Source organism: Lacerta agilis, chromosome 16, assembly GCF_009819535.1.
Source record: "Lacerta agilis isolate rLacAgi1 chromosome 16, rLacAgi1.pri, whole genome shotgun sequence".
Classification (NCBI taxonomy): domain Eukaryota; kingdom Metazoa; phylum Chordata; class Lepidosauria; order Squamata; family Lacertidae; genus Lacerta; species Lacerta agilis.
In genome coordinates this window covers 33,668,946-33,688,128 of record NC_046327.1, presented here as the reverse complement: position 1 = coordinate 33,688,128, position 19,183 = coordinate 33,668,946, and the positions used below count along the sequence as shown (strand labels likewise).

Genomic DNA, 19,183 nt, shown 5'->3' with positions numbered 1-19,183 from the left:
CCTCCGCCGCTGGGTTTCCGGGCAAGGCGCGCAGGAGAGGCCGGGGATCGGCCAGGCCTATGGAGCCCCCGCCCGCCAAGCGCAGGTGCGGCGGCTCCGGGGAGCAGCCCGAGCCGGGGCCGGGCGCCGCCTCCGCCGCCACCTCGGCCCCCAGCGCCGTCGAGACGCTTCTGGACCTCAGCGCCCGGCGGGTGGCGGAGACGTGGGCCTTCGAGCAGGTGAGGGCAGGAGCGTAGGGGGAGGCTGCAGATTCTCCGCTTCCCCCCCCGGGCCGCCCTGGAGGCGCCGGGGCCGAGAGATGCCGGCCGCAGCGTGGGAAGGTGCCGGCGCTTCCGAGGCTCCCTTCGCCTCTCTCTCTCCTTCTGAGGTGCCGGGGCTCACAGCTGCCTGGCAAGCCTTCCTCCCGCTACACCCTTGTCTCCGCTGAGGTTGCTGGACGGCGAAGGCACTCTGCACGTCCTCAGGAGCGCATTCCTATATCTCGGCCCCCCCATCCCCGGCCGCGTACGAACCCTTCCCCCCTTTTGAAGCCCCCCGCTTTTTCTCCCCCCCCCCGTTTCTTTTTTTCCGACGGCTGCGGCCTGGCGTTGCAAAGCCGATTCCGTGGCCTCAGGCCGTGGAAGTTGGGGCTGCCCGCTCCTTTGAAGCTGCCCTTGTGGGGTTCGGCCCCTTCGAACAATGGGTCGGGGTGCAGGTGGCAGCGTCGTCGAGGGGCTTCGCCGGCTGGATTTATGCAGGCAGGAGAAGGGAAGGCAGGAATTCTGCGCGCCCCTTTAGTTGACAATCCTACCTACTAGCCAGGCTTGAACAAAGCCGAGCCTAATCTGTTTGTTTTTCTCTCCCCCCACCAATCTCTACCCTCTGCTATCTCCCTGTAGTCTTTGCTGGGGCCAGCTCCTTTCTTCCTTTTAATTCTTCCCCCTCCCGCTGCTGCTGCCACCCTATCATCTTGTCATTCACACTTGGTTTTGTATGCTCTGTCTCCTAACATCCTTTCCTGGGAGGTGAAATTTTGGCCGACTGGATTATTGGGGGTCAGGATAGCTTTTGAACCCATGAGGTAAGTAGGGGGCTGATGGCCTTGGTTGATATATTGCGATTTAGTGGACTTCCTCTAGGTCTCCCCAGAGTGACTGACAATTACATTCCGGATCTATTTCTTTCTTTAGTCCATATACCTTGACTTTTTTAAGTTGTTGATTTAAGGAGAAGCTCCAGTATTTTTCTCAAATGCCTTTTTGTGTGATTCCACCAGGATTTACAGCCAGGCTTCCAAGGTCCGTTGAGATTGGAAGGAAAACATGACTTTATCTCCTGGCTTTCTTTTGCGTACTACTTGCTATGTTTTATTCTGCATCTGTTTGTGATTGTCTCTCACCCACAACCCCTGCCCTCTGTTCAAATGATGCTTTTACCCAGCTTGATCTGGAGGAAGTGGTTATCCTAGGGTGCCCTTTAAAGGCTTTCTTTAAAAAAAGTGTGCCTGCTGAGACATAGGCGGAGTGGGTGTTAATTGGGATAGTTGAAACTAGCTAACTTTGGCTAGCCGAGAGAGCCAGGACTAGTCTGGGCAAAGCCTAGGAGAAGGTAAGGTTGTGATACTGCGGCGTGGAGGGTGCGGGGAGGCTAGGCTCGCTACACACGTTCTTCTCCTCTTTCTGAAATTTGTCAGAGCCACACTTGCTCACAGTTCTTGGAGATCAAAGCTCAGCTACTTCCTTCCCTCAAATCTAAGAATTCCTTGTAAGCAGCTGCAGTTCCATCCAGGGAGACAACAGGGTTTGATTTCTGTGTCAGGCTGGGAAACTCGTCAGACAAGAGTCACTTGTCACTGCCACCAATGAGTGAAACTTCCAAGTCCAAGCACCTGCACACCTGAAATAGGAGGGAATGCGGAGGAGCTCTGGGCTGAAAAAACATATCCCCTCTAATCTTTTTTAATTTGCAAGACTGGAAAAGGTTTCATCAGGCTAGTGTAAAAAGGAGAGGGGTGTCCCTAGGGAAAAGGCTGCTGTGTCCGCAAAGAACCCATTGAAAAATCCTGAATTCTGCTCATTTAATGGGCTAGTCCACAAGGATGATTCTCTGGACTACTGTGCCAGTGCTTAGAGTTATCAGGCATCCTCACCTCCTCAATTTGCCTTGGCTTTGAGGCATATTAGAACTCTGGAGCAAATGAAAGGATAGAACTGGGTATCCCTCCCCCCCAAAAAAAACCCCATTTAGTCATTTGGAGCAGGCATAGTCCTTATCTTGCATGTGGATTTGAACTGAGTAGCTGTTGTAAAGCACAGCCAAAGAGTCGCCTTTTAACTTGGTACCTCGTCTCAAGTTCAATAAATGGAATTCTCACTGTGAATTGACAGGGTTGTAACCATGGCCTATAAATTAGCCTTTCTCTTGATCATTTCACATAGACCTGTGTCTGGCCTCTTCCACTTTAGGCTGCAGGTGGTGGTGGTGGGTGTATTAATAAATTCTTCTCTAAACAAATTGGTTTATTTCACAAGGAAGAGGAACATATTTGGGAGAAGGTTTCTAGCCTATCTTTCTCCCAGACATATTCCATGTTCAAGGAAATGTGTGTATGAAGGAGTATTCTATCATAAGAGCTCCCAACTTCAATCTAAATAATAGCAAACAGGACATAGGTTTACTACCTTAGTGAAAACTAAGCTTGGTGCTCACTTAGCTACATGAAGTGGCAGAGTCTATGTAGAAGTTGTAGTCAGTTGTACAGTTGACTGCTTACATTCCATTGAGGATTTTAGCAGGGCCTGTGAACAGGACTGCAGGTCCACTTGTCTGTAGCATATACCTGCTCGGAACTGGTCCTCCGTAGTTTCATACCTTGATTTTCAGCATTGGCTTGTTATCTTTCCTTCCTCCCTCCCCCCCCCCCCCATTTAAATTGAAGGACACTTTTGCCATAATGCACCATTCCTGACTGACTTTCTCATATTGCTCTTGGGCTGTGTGTTAGGTTCTCTCCATCAAGTCACTTTATTAAACACTGTTCCTAGCTGACTGAAGTACAAACAGGAATATACAGGGGAAGCCTTCTGGTTGTGTGAGGTTCAAATATATAAAAGGAGTGTGGTGGAGTCTCCTTCTTTGGAGGTCTTTAAGCAGAGGCTTGACAGCCATCTGTCAGGAATGCTTTGATGGTGTTTCCTGCTTGGCAGGGGGTTGGACTGGATGGCCCTTGTGGTCTCTTCCAACTCTATGATTCTATATACCGGTAGCTGTTATCAGGTGATGAATTCTCTGGTGCAGTTAAGAGCAGTGAAGTTTGATGTGGATGAGTCTGATTCTTTAGGTGAAATCCACTGGGAGGTTTGCTATGCAAGCCCCATTTATTTATTGAATTATTTATTTATTGTTATTTATTTATTAAATTTATAATAATTTCAGAGTTGCCCAGAGTAGCAGATGATCAGTGATAAAACATCTTTAAAACAATTCCAGTATAGATGCAGACTGGGAACGAAAAGGCTTGTTGGAACGTGGAGCCCTTCCATAGGCACCATAGATGGTGACTGTCTAATATTTAAGGGGAGGGAATTCCTAGGGGGCAGGTGCCACAACACTTAAGGCCTCATTCCTATATTGTGCAGAGCAGACCTTCTCATAAGATGGTATCTGCAGGAGGCCCACATCTGCAGAGCCATATAAGGATATGTAAGGGACGAGACGATCTATAGGGTTGTATACATCAAAACCTTGACCTTGGCCTGGAAATTATTGGCAGTTGCTTTTAGGAAGCTCACATTTGTTTCAATGAGGCTTGTGCAGGAGATCTTTCAGTGGGTTAGTGGGACACAGTCACTCTTCCATTTGGATTTCCCCCCAGTGTTTGATTAAAGAATAGCCGGAAGATACTACAGGGAAGTTAACACAGAACAGCTTGAAGCTTATTTATTTATTAAATTTACGGTATATACTGCCCTTCATCTGAAGATCTCAAGGCGGTTCACAAGATAAAAATACAGGATAAAAGCACAGACAAATAGTTAGATCAAAAGCAAAACAAAACAGTAACTCCTCCCCCCCCCAACACATTTAAAAGACCCACGACTATTAATCAGCTAAAGGCCTGGTTGACACCTAACACCTAAAGATGTATTATGAAGGTGCCAGACAAACCTCCCTGGGCAGAGAGCATTCCACAAATGAGGGGCCACTGCAGAAAAGGGCTGTTCTTGTGTTGCCACCCTTTGGACCCCTCATGGAGGAGGCACGTGAAGAAGGGCCTCAGAGGATCTCTGAGTCTGGGTCGGTTCATATGGGGAGAGGCGGTCTTTCAGGGATTGCAGCCCTAAGCCATTTAAAGCTTTATAGGTCAAATCCAGCCCTTTGAATTGTGCCCAGAAACTAATTGGCAGCCAGTTCAGGTGGGCCAGGATCAGTGTAATATGCTAAAACTGTCTTTCCCCAGTGAGCAACCTGGCCACCAAATTCTGCACCAGCTGGTTTCCAAACGTTCTTCAGACACAGAACTGCATATAACGTGTTGCAGTAATCCAACCTATAACTCTCTGTTCCTTAGGGAGACTGTGTGTAAGATGAGTTTTGCCAGGAGGACTAGATGAAAGCAGGGCTGAAACTAGGCTTTATTTCACCCAGGTCAAAGACCCAGTTTGGTGCCCCCCCCCGTGTGCGCATTTGTGTGTACACACACAGGATGGGAGCCTCAATGGTGTGCCTATGGAAGCTTCAGCCTCCACCCTCCCCAGCTACGGCCCTGGCATCTGCTTCCTGTGTCAAGAGCAGTGTGAAAGGGGATGGGGGGATTAAGAAAATGGGGTGTTAGAAAGAAAACCCGCATGGAGACACAGGGAAAGCACTGGAAGAGAACTATGAACTCGAAGCCCGATGCTGAAAGAGCTGAAAATTTTGGCAAAAAGGTGGTGTGAGAATAGCAATATGGTGTGCGGGAGATGAATTTAATGAAAGCATCAGAACAGATTAAGTGGGAGAAATTCCAGTAGTCAAGATGACTGCATGGAGAAGAGGGCCAAAAGGGAATGACATATTAAGACCGTGTGTGTGTGTGTGTGTGTGTTTGTAAGGAATCCAGTTCTGCCCAAGTTTGGATTGAATCACAAGGTTACTTACAAATTTGGCACAAGAGGAGGAGGGTTTAGTGAAATTTTGGAGTCTTACGACCATCTTCCTATGCCAAACATTCAGCTGCTGCTTGTGAGGCAAGAGTAGATAATGCTCTGTTACCTGAAGAAACTATCGGGTAGAATTTAGGCAAAGATTTAGGCTGAAAGATTTGCTCTTTCTTTTATCTTTAATTTGAGAAGATTGGGCGAGGGAGCAGGGGGGAAAAGAAGGCTGGATGAAATCTGAGAATATTTGTAAGCAGACCATTGCTTAATATGGGAGAAAACCTCCTCCAACGAGGTAGCTGCTTGTATTAACATAAATTAGCAAGAAGAGAAATAAGTTGGTTAAGTGGCAACATGTGGACCAGTTTCTGTTTTCCGGACAGAGTTGGAATTGTGTACCTATAAGCTACATAAACTGGACTAGGAGGAAATATCTGTGAGTGGACGTTTAGGAGCCTGCCTGATCCTTGCTGGCCATTCTCTGAATACCAAGACTTTGTGTGGCCACCATTTATGCTGAAGTGAAGGAAAAGTCTTTTCCTTGTGGCGTCAATTGGTCGTGGCAACTGTGTGGGAGTCTGGAACCAGAAATAGAAGAGAAGGCCAATTTTGAGTATCCTTTGCAAGGAAATCGGTGTATAGATTTAGAAGTTAGTGTGCCTGTTGTGATGCATTTAAGAGATCTGGTTGCAGCAGTGCTGAAACTTCTGGCACCTGTTGGCTGAGCTGTTCTATGGTGTCTTGAGCGTTCTGAGAAGCGAGAATGAAATGGGCCATGCAGAATGTTTGCGCACAGTCTGTCACAGATGTGGGGAAGTGGGAGGTTGGTTTGGCTGGGGCTGAAGTCACCTGCTGTCTCTAGGGCAGGAGGAGCTTTGTGAGTAAGATAAGCCAGATGAATTAGAACGATCCCAAGAGATGGAGGCTGAAGGGCCCGGAGTCTGTGCCCAGGCAGAAAATTCAGAAGAAGTGGGAGAATAATCCATAGACTGGAATATGAGAGAGGCGTTGGAGCTGGCTCCAGGTTTTGGAGGGCTGTTGGGCAAACTGCAACCCCTCATTGGAAACTGCCACCTCCTTCTTGCTATCACCACTGCTTGGTTACACAACTTCTCCTTTTAAGCCCAGTCTGTGCAGCTATCCAGAGAGAGAGAGGGAGAGAGAGAGAGATTGGCAAGGTGGGTAGAAGCTCCTCCTCCCTCCTATCACTGTTCATTTGCTTGGGGATGGTAGGCAAGAATAGCAAGAAGAAGGAGCAGGAGGCTCCAGAGACTGGCATTTGACCCCCTGTTGCAGTGTAGCCCATGGCAGGTGCCAATAACATTCCCATTCCTGATGCTGCCCTTTGACCTAGGAATCTCCTTTCTTGTAACTAGAAACCATTGGTTCAAGTCCTAACCTTCTGAGCAGGAGAAAACAAGCTTTCGCCATCTTCCACGTAACAGCTCTAATGATAATTGAAGATGGCTATCAGGTCTCCTCTCACTCTCCTCTTTTCCAGGCTAAACATATCCAGCTCCCTCAACTGTTCCTCACAAGGCTTGGTTTCCAGACCCTTGATCATCTTGGTCACACTCCTCTGAACATGTTCCAGTTTTGTCAATATCCTTCTTAAATTGTGAAGCCCAAAATTGGACACAGTATTCCAGGTGTGATCTGACCAAGGCAGAATAGAGTGGTTCTATTACTACCCTTGACTTGAACTCTATACTTCTGTTGGTGCAGCCTAGAATAACCTTAGCTTTTTTTGCTGCTGCATCGCACTGTTGACTCATGTTAAGTTTGTGGTTTACTAAGACCCCTAGATCCTTTTCGCATGTACTACTAAGTCAGGTGTCCCCCACTTTATATTTGTGCAGCTGGTTATTCCTTCCTAAGTGTAGAAACTGACATTTGTTCCTGTTGAAATTCATTTTGTTAGTTTGGGCCCAGTTCTCCAATCTGTTAAACTAATATTGAATCCTAATTCCATCTTTGGTGGTATTAGCTACCCCTCCCAGTTTGGTGGTGGTTTTGTTTTGAGAAATGAGTGCTGGACTGAAAGGTTGAAAAACATGGACCTAAGGCATTTGCTCTTCCAGGGTGTTAGACGATTTGTGCTCCAACACTTTGGGGTCCCTTTTACCGTCTCACAGCAGAGTTACCCAGAAAGTCTTCCTGCATCTTCGCAGCAGCAGCAGCAATCCAGATCTCTATTGGAGAATTCCCTTGATGGAATAAACACCCCAACCATTCAGTTCTTCTCCAAAGTATTCATTTATATTACACTATATCACTACTGGTCTACATAAAACACAACTATATACAGAGATTTCAATCCTTTGCCCAGAGAGACAGGCTCACAGTCTCTCCCAAAGGCCAGCACAGGGTATGCTGGGTGACAAACCCAGCATACATTTCTGAATTCAGGAAATGGAGGAGCAATAAGGAGGTTATGATATGGCCATTCTCCCATTCGTATGCTGCTCTTGGTGTGCTTGGACTTTCCCATTAACACGCTGGGGCCTCCCCACCTTTGGGGGTTGTAATCAATGTCAATGTTGTTCAGGCTTGGTCTAAAGGGGAATGAGGCTCCGAGGCTCAGTGACCAAAATGGAGGGCGAGGAGAGAGGAAGGAACTCCAAACTTACTTGCACTAACTAGCCAGGTATGCTATGACCAAAGGAAGTCAAGGTGATCATGGGACCCAGCTCTCACCGGACAGGAGCTTAGCATGGTGTGTGGTAGTACCTGGCTTCACTCCCCCCCCTTCCTTTTATCTGTGGCAGCAGGAACTCTCTGCTCTCTGGGCGGGGGTTGCTATTGGCCCAGAGCAGCCTTCACCATAGCTTCTCTCCTTTTTCTGAGCTACGGGCTACTAACAAGCCACAATGATGGCTCTATGCCTCTGGTTTATGGTAGCTGATGCTTGGCGATCGCATCTTTGCGTAAGCATTTGCATTCCTTTCCCAGGCCTGTCACAATTCTGTGGCTTCCAGTATCATGTGGCTTCATGCCGTCTCCACCCTCAACCCCACCAAATACTTAGGAATTCCAATTCACTAGGCACAGAGAGCTCAGCGGGGTGGGTAGCAGCCCAAATAGCTGGCCATCCATCTGCTTGACCACATTGGTGTCTAGGAATTTGAAAAAGATTTTTAGTCATACCCCGGTGTCATGAAAATAAGGTGTTTGTGCCCAGACAGCCAATGCGGTTTCTCTCCAGATGTTGCTGAACTCCAGCTGCAATCATCCCTGATCACTGGCCCTGCTGGCTAGGGCTGATGAGAGGGCGTCAAGCGACAGCTTTCCCATCCCTGCTGCATCAAGGCCAGGGTGGGGAATGCAGCTTTGCCTTGTGATCAAAGTGTATACGGTCGTACCTCCGTTTACATAACCCTCTGGTTACATAAACTTTGGGATGTGCGTGCGGCAAACCCGGAAGTATTTTACTGGGTTTCGCCGCATGCGCAGAAGTGGTCCCCAGGTTGCAGAAACCTCGGGATCCGACCGGACCTCCGGAACGGATCCCGTCTGCAACTGGAGGTACCACTGTATCAGTTTATGGCATCCCTGTTCAAGGATGTCAGGCAGAGGGCCTGGCAGGCTCGTTTGGGGGCGACCAGGGCCAAAAGATGCACCTATGTATTGTTTTAAACATTTAGATTCTAATCTTCTGTGTTAGGCTTGACAGTTGAATAGCAATAAAAGTAAAGCTCTGGATATAAAACATAAAAGTTTTAACAGGAAAAGGAACCAAGTCAGTCATGAAAAACCCAGTGATTGGCCCAAGGTCACCCAGTGAGTTCCACAGCTGAGTGGGGACATGAACCTTGCACTCCAGGTCCTAGTCCAACACTGCTATACCACAGGGCAGTGTAAAAGCTAAGAGTTGGTGCCTGGCAGTTATCTCAGGCGAGGGAGTTCCATCACTCAGGTGCCGCCACAGAAAAGACTTCATCCTTGGGTCTAAAGGTTGGGGCTGCAAGGATGGCACCTGGAGGATCTTAAGAGATGAATGGGTTTATACAGGAGATAGTTGTCATTCAGATCCCTGGTCCCAGGATGTTATAGTCCTAATGGTGATCTTATTCCTCTCGTCCAGGTAGAAGAGCGTTTCTCCCGCGTCCCGGAACCTGTGCAGAAGCGCATTGTTTTCTGGTCCTTCCCACGGAGTGAGCGAGAAATATGCATGTATTCATCCCTTGGCTATCACCCTCCGGAGGGTGAGCGAGACTCGCGTGTGCCCTTTAACCGTGGCCTGAATTTGTTACAGTCGGGTGCTGTTGACCGTGTCCTGCAAGTAGGTAAGTGGCTTTTGTGTTGGATGAATCTTGCACACTGCTCCAGAGGGTCGGGGGAACCCCTGGAATAGATTTAGGGGGGCATGCAGGGGGAGAGCTTTCTGTTGCACAAGCAGAAATCTTTGTGCTGATGGAGCAATTGGGGGGGGGAAGGAGAGGGAGGGAATGTCCCATTGCTCAAAGGAAAATCCTTGTGGCAAAGTTAAAGCTGTGATCAAACTATGCTTGCATGCAGTTGAAAAGTCTGGAAAGGCACTCCAGCATATGCATGTATGTGGGAGGAAATACTCTTGAATTCAAGCTTTTCTGAGTGAGTATGCATTGGACTAAGTGGCCAGTCTTATTTCTCACATAGACAGGCTGGGGAAACAAGGGTATGCGATCTTGCCATTTGTCGCAACCGTGAGTGAGCAAGATAGCAGCCCGCTGCTACCATAGAGGTTTCCAAGGTAATGGGGCAAGCCAAGTTAACAGCTGCTCATGTAAGATCATGTGGCAGGTTGCTACACTCTTGCCATTCTTGGATTAACATACAAAGGGGATTAACGATCAAGGCTATAGTTACTTGATGTCCCAAGTCACGTGCCTTTTTGTTTTTGTGGCTTTAAATATTCCTGCGTTGTCTGTCTGGGTTCAGAAACTTTGCAAATGTTTTTAGGTGGCATGGGTTGGATGATGCAGAGGGAAAGGGGGACTGGTTTCAGGACAACCTGGGAAGGGAATACATGTTTGTTCCAAGACCTAGGTTGTAGAGGAAATGTTTTTGAGGCAATCAATACCGGGGCAGGGGATATTTAAATAAAACAGAGTGTGTCTGCCACAAAAATACAACTTTCCCCCTATTCCAGCGACTCAGTTTATGTCCAAATGATCTGTTGGAGCTTTCTGAATGCTTTAAGTAACCAAAGGTGGGGTATACCAAAATTGAACGTCTGCTGTAGAAAGCTCCCTCCTCTTTGTCCTTTCTTTATATGCCCTTTTTGTATGAATTAATGAAGGGTGTGTTTTGGATGCTCACGATGAGGCACTGAGCAGCAGGCAACTCCGGCTTCGCCCCGTCTGCTTGTATAGTGTCTTGTGGGAAGAATTGGACTCTGGAGCTCTGCATAGTATTTGCTCCCGACAGTTGCAATCTCTGCCTCTTGCTTTGTTGTTGATCATTTCTGCACAAGCATGAGGCTTAGACTTCCTTGAATAAAGAAAAGGCTCCATTAGGTTGCCAAACTGTGGCCTCGGATTCTGTAGTTGGGCAGTAAAGTTGCGGAACTACTCGCATCCCTGATGAGACCAGGCACTTGTTGATGATCTTGAGCAGGAAAACTTCTCTAATAACAGGATTAGTTGTGGGTGGATCCTTGATGACTGTTACTGAAATATTAATAGGCTATCTGTGAACTGGGCTGGAAGGGAAGTGACTAGCTCAGCTGACTAACTGGCTTTCTTTTGGCTCAAGAAAATCTCTTCACTTTTTAACTTTACAAAGTCATCAATTTGATAATGTATTTGTGTTAATGCCAGCGTTTGCTTCGCGTGTACACCCCTCATAGAATCCTAGAATTGAGTTGGAAGGGACTTGCAGACTTCTATAAGCATCCTGCAGAGGGTTGGCCCCATATGTGTATGGCCAGAATGGAGCCCCCTGCATTAATGAACATGAAATCCTTGCTATGTTTCTGTTCCCTGAGCCATGGCTGCTTCCTGTCTCTTCCTTGTGTCGGCCCACGTTAGAACACGAGCGCTGCTGAGTCTTCCTGCTGCTTCGTTAACAGAAGTGCATTTGGCTATTTCTTAACAGCTGTTTTATTTGAGCTCTGCTTTTGTGTCCCAGCGCTTATTACTTTACATCTAAAAAAATATATAACAATAACATTATCTTCTCAAATTTCACATAGTTGAATTTATGACTTGTTCAGTAGAACTTTGGCTTACGTTACCCTCGGGTAATGTAAACTTCGGGTTGCGAAAGCGACAAACCCAGAAGTATTTTTCCGGGTTTCGCTGCTCGCGCATGCGCAGAAGCACTCTATTGCGCATGAGCAGAACAGGCACCTCCCATCCACAACTGGAGGTACCACTGTAGTTCAATCCTATACTGGTCTTACTCTTAATACTTTACATCTAAAAAAATTTAACAATAACATTATCTTCTCAATGTCACATAGTTGAATTTATGACTTGTACAGTAGAACTTCGGCTTACATTACCCTCGGGTATTATTAGAAGGGTATTTAGAGCACCACGACACTTTCCTGTCTACTTGAGTTTCTGCCATATATCGTGAGTGGCATGCTAGCATTTGAGAATTAATATTCTATGTTCATCTGAATGCTTAGAGAAATAGCATGTTTTGCAGTGAATGAACCTTGTGAATGTTACACCCAAAACATGCTGAGAATATAGAGCTAACATTAGGACTTGCTCTGTTTTTGTCACAAGACTTGTTGGCAGCAGCTGTTTTCTTCTGTGTCGGTTCTAGCTCTTCTGGTCCTTTCTTGCCCATCTTCGGTCTGCAGTTGCTGTACTCCTACCACCTGCCTGATAATAATCTGCTGTCTTCTGGTCATATAAAAGCAAACAGAACATTAAATATTCTGTAGTGGCTAGAACTCAAGATTTTGGCGTAATATCGTATTCCAGTGATGCGACCTTGAAACACAAGACTGGAGGTCAAGATAACCTTGGCAAAAAAGGTTCTCTTCCTCCCTCCCCCTTTCTAGTACATGTGTGATTTTCAAAAAAACAACAACCATGCCCAATAAAGGCTGAAAATTATTTTAACATTTCCGTACAATAGATGTGAAGCTCACCACCACCAACAGGGTCATTCTGCTATGTAACAGTGCTCAGGAGACAGGCTTCCACTTTCAGATTTACATTCCTTTCTCCTTGTCCTGCCCCTTGCCTAGCACCGAGTCTTTTGGTAACAAAAAGGCCAACATGGTATTGGGTTTCCTGCCTGCAACTCCCCCTAACCTGTTCAAGGGATCTTGGAAGCTGCCTGAGCAGAGCAGTCTGCCATGTCATCAAGTCTTCCGAGCTGCCCCATATGACTGCTGCAGATGTTACAGACTTGCTAACAATGCTAAGCCAAAAGTAGAACTGATGAGCGGGAGCTGCGTGCCAGGAAATCCCCAGTTCAACTTCCACCTCAGCAATAAACTTGGTGGCTTTAAACAAGCCACTGTTCCCTGGGACTTGGCACCCACAACATAGACATGATCGGGACAAGCTGTAAAGACATTGAGACAATATGTGCACTTGGAATACTTGAAACCTGCTCCGTAAATACCACGGGCAGACTTAGTTTTGCTGATTTGCAAGTTCAGCTAACTTAGTTTGGATCTAAGCCATTGTTTTATATGCTGTATATTCTGGCGTATAAGACTACTTTTTAATCCAGGAAAATCTTCTCAAAAGTCGGGGGTCGTCTTATACACCGGGTGGAGAATCTGCGGCCGAGTATATCTCAAACTCTATACAGTGGTACCTCGATAGACGAATGCCTCGCTAGACGAAAAACTCGCTAGACGAAAGGCATTCGCTAACGAAAGGCTGACTCGCAAGACGAAAAATTTTTGCGATTTTTTTTTCCGTTCGTCAAACCGCTCTTCCCCCGTTGGTGCTTCGCAAGACGAAATTTTCGCTATACGACAGCACTCGCAGAACGAATTAATTTCGTCTTGCGAGGCACCACTGTATTTTAACTGGAAAAGTTGGGGGTCGTCTTATACGCCCAGTCGTCTTATACGCCGGAAAATACGGTAAAAGTGTGAACTGCTTGCTGCAACATTTATTGGACAGAGTTAAAACAGAGAAGCAAAACTGTCTGAAACTCCTGCCCTTCTGGTATGAAAGCCATTCTTAATATTGGATCTGCATACTGTATAGTGCTGGCTCAATAAAGGAATGGCATTCTGCACCTACTGTTTAAAGTAAAGCCATGCCACTGAAACAAGTTCTGGAATTTTAGCTCTGGGTCACATATTATTCTTAAAGTTACATCTAAAGCAGGGGTGGGTGGGAAACCAGTGGTTCTCTAGATGTTGAATGATCTGCCCTGATCATTGGCCATGCTCGTTGGCGCTGAAGGGAATCCAAAAACTTCTGGAGGCCACTGAATCCCCAACCTTGGTTTTCCCCTCCTACTCGGTGTTGTTTTGGCCAAGTAGGAGATAATGCACTCTCAGTTCTCTAGAAAGAAAGATGAAGTAACTCAACAACTGGATCTTGTTTAATAAAAATGACTTAGTGGTGTCTTTCCCTGTAAAAAATAATCATTCCCCTCCCCAAAAAAAGACAACAAATCTGGAACTTATGTACTGGATACAGACCAAACACAACATTTTGTTAAAGTCTTTCTTTTATCTCAAGATTATTCACACATTTACAGTTCCAAAATAATCTGTTGAGCTCATGTCCAGTTTGCAGGCTTCCCGCAGGCATTTGGTTGGCCACTGTGAGAACAGAATGCTAAATTAGATGGGCCATTGGCCTGATCAGGCAGACTCATTTTATGTTCTTAATCATGCAGACTGTAAACATGCTTAGTTTTTCAAGCCGGATTTAGTCCTAATGGAGCACAATCTGCTCAGAGTAATCAGTATCTCTCTTGGGAGGGTGCTTGCACATGGGATGGGAGTGGGGTGATAACATGAGGGTGGTGGTCAAAATTCAATATTTTAAAACCAGCGTTCAAAACTCCTGTTGTTGTAGGCACGTTTTGCGACAAGGAATTTCATTGACACAAGCTGTTTCTGAGGTCCGGGCGCAGTGGTGGGCCTATGATTTCAGTTTAAAACTGCAGAGTGGAAGGTAAGGGGGACCTTTTTCTGCCTCCCCACTTCCAGCCACTCTCTGAAGACTGGAGAAGAGACCCTCTTAAGAATATTAGGTGGGTGGGCAGGGGAAGCATGGCTTTATTTTTTTGCATATGAAAAATGAACATAATATTTTAGCTGCAGTCCATTCATTTTCAGCTTTGTACTAAAGAGAAAAGTGTGCCTAGCCATTCCGTTGTTGCGCCCATAACCTAGGATTAAGGTGCCATTTAGCTCCTAGCTTTCATGTCTCAGTTTCTAACACTGTTTAAAAATGCTGTGTAAATCTGGGGTAAATAACTTAATTGTCCTCCCAATGTTTTGAACTCCCAAATCCCATTGGCCCCAGATAGCATGGCTAATACATGGCCCCACCTAGCCAAAATGTTTTCAATTTCTTTTCTAGAACTAAAAGGGTAGTGGGAAAAGAGCAATTAAATAGGGGTAGGGCCTATTAGTGGAACTGGTTAAAGTGTTTGGGGCTTTTCATTTAGAAGAAAAGACTAATGGGAAAGGTATTTCTGTCAAAATCCCGCAATAGTGTAGAGTTAAATGTGTCTCATTGTCCTAATATTGGAACTCAGGGCTTGTCCAGTGAAACTGGCTGATAGACAAGGTAGACAAAAGGAAGTTTTTCTTTGCGTAACAAGAGTTCAGTGAGTAAGCTATGTAATTGTGCCAGTGATAACTTTAAGGAAAGACAATTTTACTTGAGGATTATTCTTGCGATAGCTGTGAGCTGGATAACTTAATAAAACCTTCATGTTCAGAAGTGTGTATGTCCGAGTAGCAAATGTTGCTAGCTTCTGGTAACTGATCCTGGCCCCTTGTTCCAGTTTCTAGCTGCCTGCCATCTTTAACTGCCCATTTTTTATAAAGAATGAGGGGGTGAGGGGGCTTGAAGCCATTTCCCTGTTCTTTGGGCAGCTCAGCTATGTGTGCTCACTATTCATTGCAAATGAGCACACATGCTTGCTTCATTTGATAGCATGAACAGTGCCTATCTTTGCTCAAATGTTGCCTCAAAGACTGTGCCAATGAATGGAGGCAGTCTGCATGCTCAGTGGAGAGTCACTGTGTGGTGTGTGCGCATGTTTGAATAATTCTGCCCCAAATATGAGTTTGCATCTTGAGTAGTTGCAGCACAGAGTAGGTGCCCTCTGCATGTTGCTGGAGTAAAACTCGCACCATCCCTGAGCTGTGCCTGTGAATATTTTCTTATTTCGTGTTAACGGTTCTGTCTGATCAGCCTCGAAATGATGAAGCTTTGTGGCGAAACCTGTTGCTAATCTGGAGGACATGTCTTCTTCTATTCGCCCACATGTGTTAACTTCATCATGGTGCTGGTTATATAAGACCTACGGAAGAACATTTCCTTCCTTCAACCACCCATGTTAATTTCATCAGGGTGGTGTCAACCTTAGACCTACTGAAGAACTCTCCGTTTAGTTCATCTTTTATAAACTGTTTTGAACCTTCTTTACATTTTTCTGTTGGCACCAGGATACTGTTCTATGCTTTGACCTTCAGCCACTTGTTGAATGGTTCAGTTATTCAGACATTGGACCGTTCACCGAGCATATAATCTATTCCATGTGTTTGGCAGAACCAGTATTGATCTGCACATGGCATTGTAACATGTTTTTGGTTGTGTGAATGGTCATTAGTTAACCTTTATTCAGCTATTATCCTAGTAACTTCCTTTTTACATTTATTAGCCAGTTTGTGGTGGTTTGTTTTGGTTTATTGTTACGTTATTATCACCACTTTGATACTTTGTTCAGTTTGGAGTAAAACTCGCCCCATCCCTGAGCTAGTGTTAGAAATTAGCCAGGCGCCAGGCGCATTTTTCCAATTACAACCACGTGGAGATCTCTGGATGCCAGGTTGGCGACTGACAACTCTATCTGACTGGCTCCTCCAGCTTTCTTAAGCAAATAAGCAGAAGAGCTTATTTATTGCATCTATCTTTTCCTGCAAGTCTTGCACGGTTCACCCCCCTTCTCACACTCTCAACCTGTGAGGTAGGTTAGGAGGCTGTGACTGGCCCAAGGTCACCCAGTGAGCTTCAAGACTGAGTGGGGATTTGAACCCTGATCTCTCAGTTAATAGTTGGACACTAATCACTAGACCACGCTGGCTTCCTAGAGTTCTTCTGCTATGGGGCAGCTATATAAATTAAGTATGTAAATAAATAAATATGGGGTAAGCAAAATGTCACTTAGAGAAGGATCTGAAATATTTTCCTTGAAGCTTGAATTTGTTTTAGTCTGGATTGTTTTATTTGATGTTTTAACTATTTCATATTTTTTGTAACATGGGTCCAAGCAATCTGCTGGGAGTATGACGAATATCTCCCTAAATAAACTTAGATATAAAAGAGAGCAAATGTGCCGAGAGCATGCTGATTAATTTGGATACTACCCCCACACGTTATTTGAATACAAAAGTCCTTTCTGTCCTTTGGAGTTAACAGCTGTTTTGTTCTGCATGCAGCAGGTATTGCTATTCAAGCAAGTTGTTGAGCTGTATGAGAGCAGAGCTTGGCCTTTTAATGAAAATGAGGCTTTGGAGTTGGAGCTGGGCTTGCAGCGTAGTGAAAAGGGATCACAGGCTGTGCTGCTCTGGTGCAGGTGACTGGAATCCTGCTTCCAAATGCTCATGTGCATAATGAACTCTCTGCTAGTTAAAAAAAGAAAGGAATCAAAAAAGCTAACACAATAAAGAGAATTCTCGGCAAACATACACCAAATCAGGTGTAAAGACTTGCCAAGAGATTTAAGAATAATAAGAATTGGGGGATCCTTCAAGATGACATCCCCATCCGTATCTGAAGTGGTAGGCCTACACTCCACCCTGTCACCTTTTTCTTCTGCATTGGTAGACCTAAACTGAGATTTGGCTTGCCAATAGCGTTTTTTTAAAGCCTCCAATCAATAATAATAATAATAATAATAATTGTACCCCGCCCATCTGGCTGGGTTTCCCCAGTCACTCTGGGCGGCTTCCAACAGAATATTAAAATACAATAGTCTATTAAAGATTAAAAGCTTCCCTAAACCAGAAACGTTACAACTTCAGATTAGACTTTGGAGTTGAGTCATATGGAAGCAGAAATGATAAGCTACCCTGCAAGGCTTGAGTAACCGCTTATAGTATAACGTATGTGAAATCTGTGCAAGTCAAAAGGTAGCTAGCTTCATTCAGGCGGGCTGGAGTTTAATGGTTCACTTTAGTAGTTCTCCTGATACAGCAAAAATAGAAAAATGCTAAAACAAAATACGATAAGCAGTGGCACGTTTTTACCACAGTCATCTTGCAATCGCCATACTCCAGGTAGCTAAATAAGCCATAGTAGTAGTAGTAGCCAGGTTCGCCTTCTAGATGACGCCTTGCCAAAGGCTTGTGCAAATGCATTAATGCTTCCTGCTGAAAGTGCTCCGTCTCATACAGCCAAGAATTACATTTGTCTCTTTTACAGCTGCATCACATTGGTGGCTCATAGCCTTTTGTGACTGAGCAGGATCTGCCCAGTTCTTTCCTCATTTGTTATTTGCAGCTGATGAGTCCTTTGCTAATAATACAGAAAACTGTTGTAGTTTCAGCATATGACTCCAACTCTTTCCACTGTGGGATTTCATTCCATTGCTGTGCTCAGTGAATTAATCCAGTTTGTCCTCCTGTTTCTTTAGAAGCAATGGCTTTTCACCTCCTGTCAATCATAGACTTTATCAATGAACTCCTCCTACCTAATAAAAAAATATTGATTGAAATATGTCCCAAGACTGATCCCTGATGCTTCAACAGGTTTCTGTTTTATCACAACTTTTAATCAAAGCTGCTGCTTCTCCATCTTACTGTAGATGTTTATGCCAATGATGAGGGCCACACTCTGATGTACAGAATAGCTAAAAGACTTTTTGTGGCTATATTTAATACAAGATTCTCAATGCATATCATTTTTCAGGAGCGAGTGGTAGCACCAACCTATGGAGACTTATTCAGAAGTAAATACCGCTAAGTTCAATGGGGCTTAATTCCCAGTATTTAGGATTGCTACCCTAAGGCTTGTCCACACTGCCGCTTGTCCTGTGGCTATAAGGCATGGCTCTGAGAGGTTTTCCATTTGCCCCGCTGCTTTCCGCTCGAAAACCCGCTCTTTACTGCTGAATTGGAGCATACTGTACGTCAACCCGCGGAAAATCCAATTGATGTTTGCTCCAATTCAGTAGTAAAGAGCGGGTATTCCCCGGGGGAAAGCAGCAGAACAAGTGGAAGTATAGATGAGCCCTGTGTGCAAGAAAGTTGTTTGAAAATGCCACTTAAATGTACTGCTTCTCTTATATAGCTCTCTTAATGTTTTAGAACCAATGTTCAAAGAGCTTTGACAGAAGTTCTGTTGTTCTGAAGTTCTGTATTGTCCAGTTTATTAATTTCCTGGGGGCTAGCTATTTTAATTAATTATTTCGTTCCCCTTTAATATTTGCCTTTCTGTCCTCTGCCACTGAACTGGAGCTTATAACTCTGAAGGTATCGTGACATGTTTCCTGAATATAGGACTGAAGGCGGGCCTACAGGTTACAAAGCATTTGGAGTTTCAAGGAAATTATTCCACGGAATTATTATGACGTATTTACTTTGTTCCCTGTTTTCATAGAATAAGGGTAGCCAAAGGGGTGTCTTCCAGTTGTTGCCAGAGACCCCAGCCCCTATCAGCCCCAGTTAGAATGACTGATGGCCAGGGGCAGTGTTAGAAATTTAGATTTATAAGCTTATCACCAAATGGCACCATAAACCTAGGTTGTGGTGGCCACAATGGAGTGTCCAGGTGCCTTTGGGGTGGGGGAGTTTTTATATTTATATTTTTATTATTAGTAGTATTATTCATTTCATTTCTATACCGCTTTATATTTTAAGGGGGGGATTTCAGAGTGAATTACCAAACATGAAAACAAAAATATTTACA

General features: G+C 45.1%; 1 protein-coding gene across 1 annotated transcript in view; it reads left to right on the top strand.

Annotated features, from left to right (window-relative positions):
- The window catches only part of ZSWIM4 (zinc finger SWIM-type containing 4), a 38,264-nt gene continuing 19,081 nt past the window's right edge, over positions 1–19,183 (top strand). Inside the window, exons 1-2 of the mRNA XM_033173934.1 lie at positions 1–218; positions 9,202–9,403. Coding sequence (XP_033029825.1) covers positions 60–218; positions 9,202–9,403 — 361 coding nt within the window. The 5' untranslated portion in view covers positions 1–59. The remainder of the gene's footprint in view (positions 219–9,201; positions 9,404–19,183) is intronic.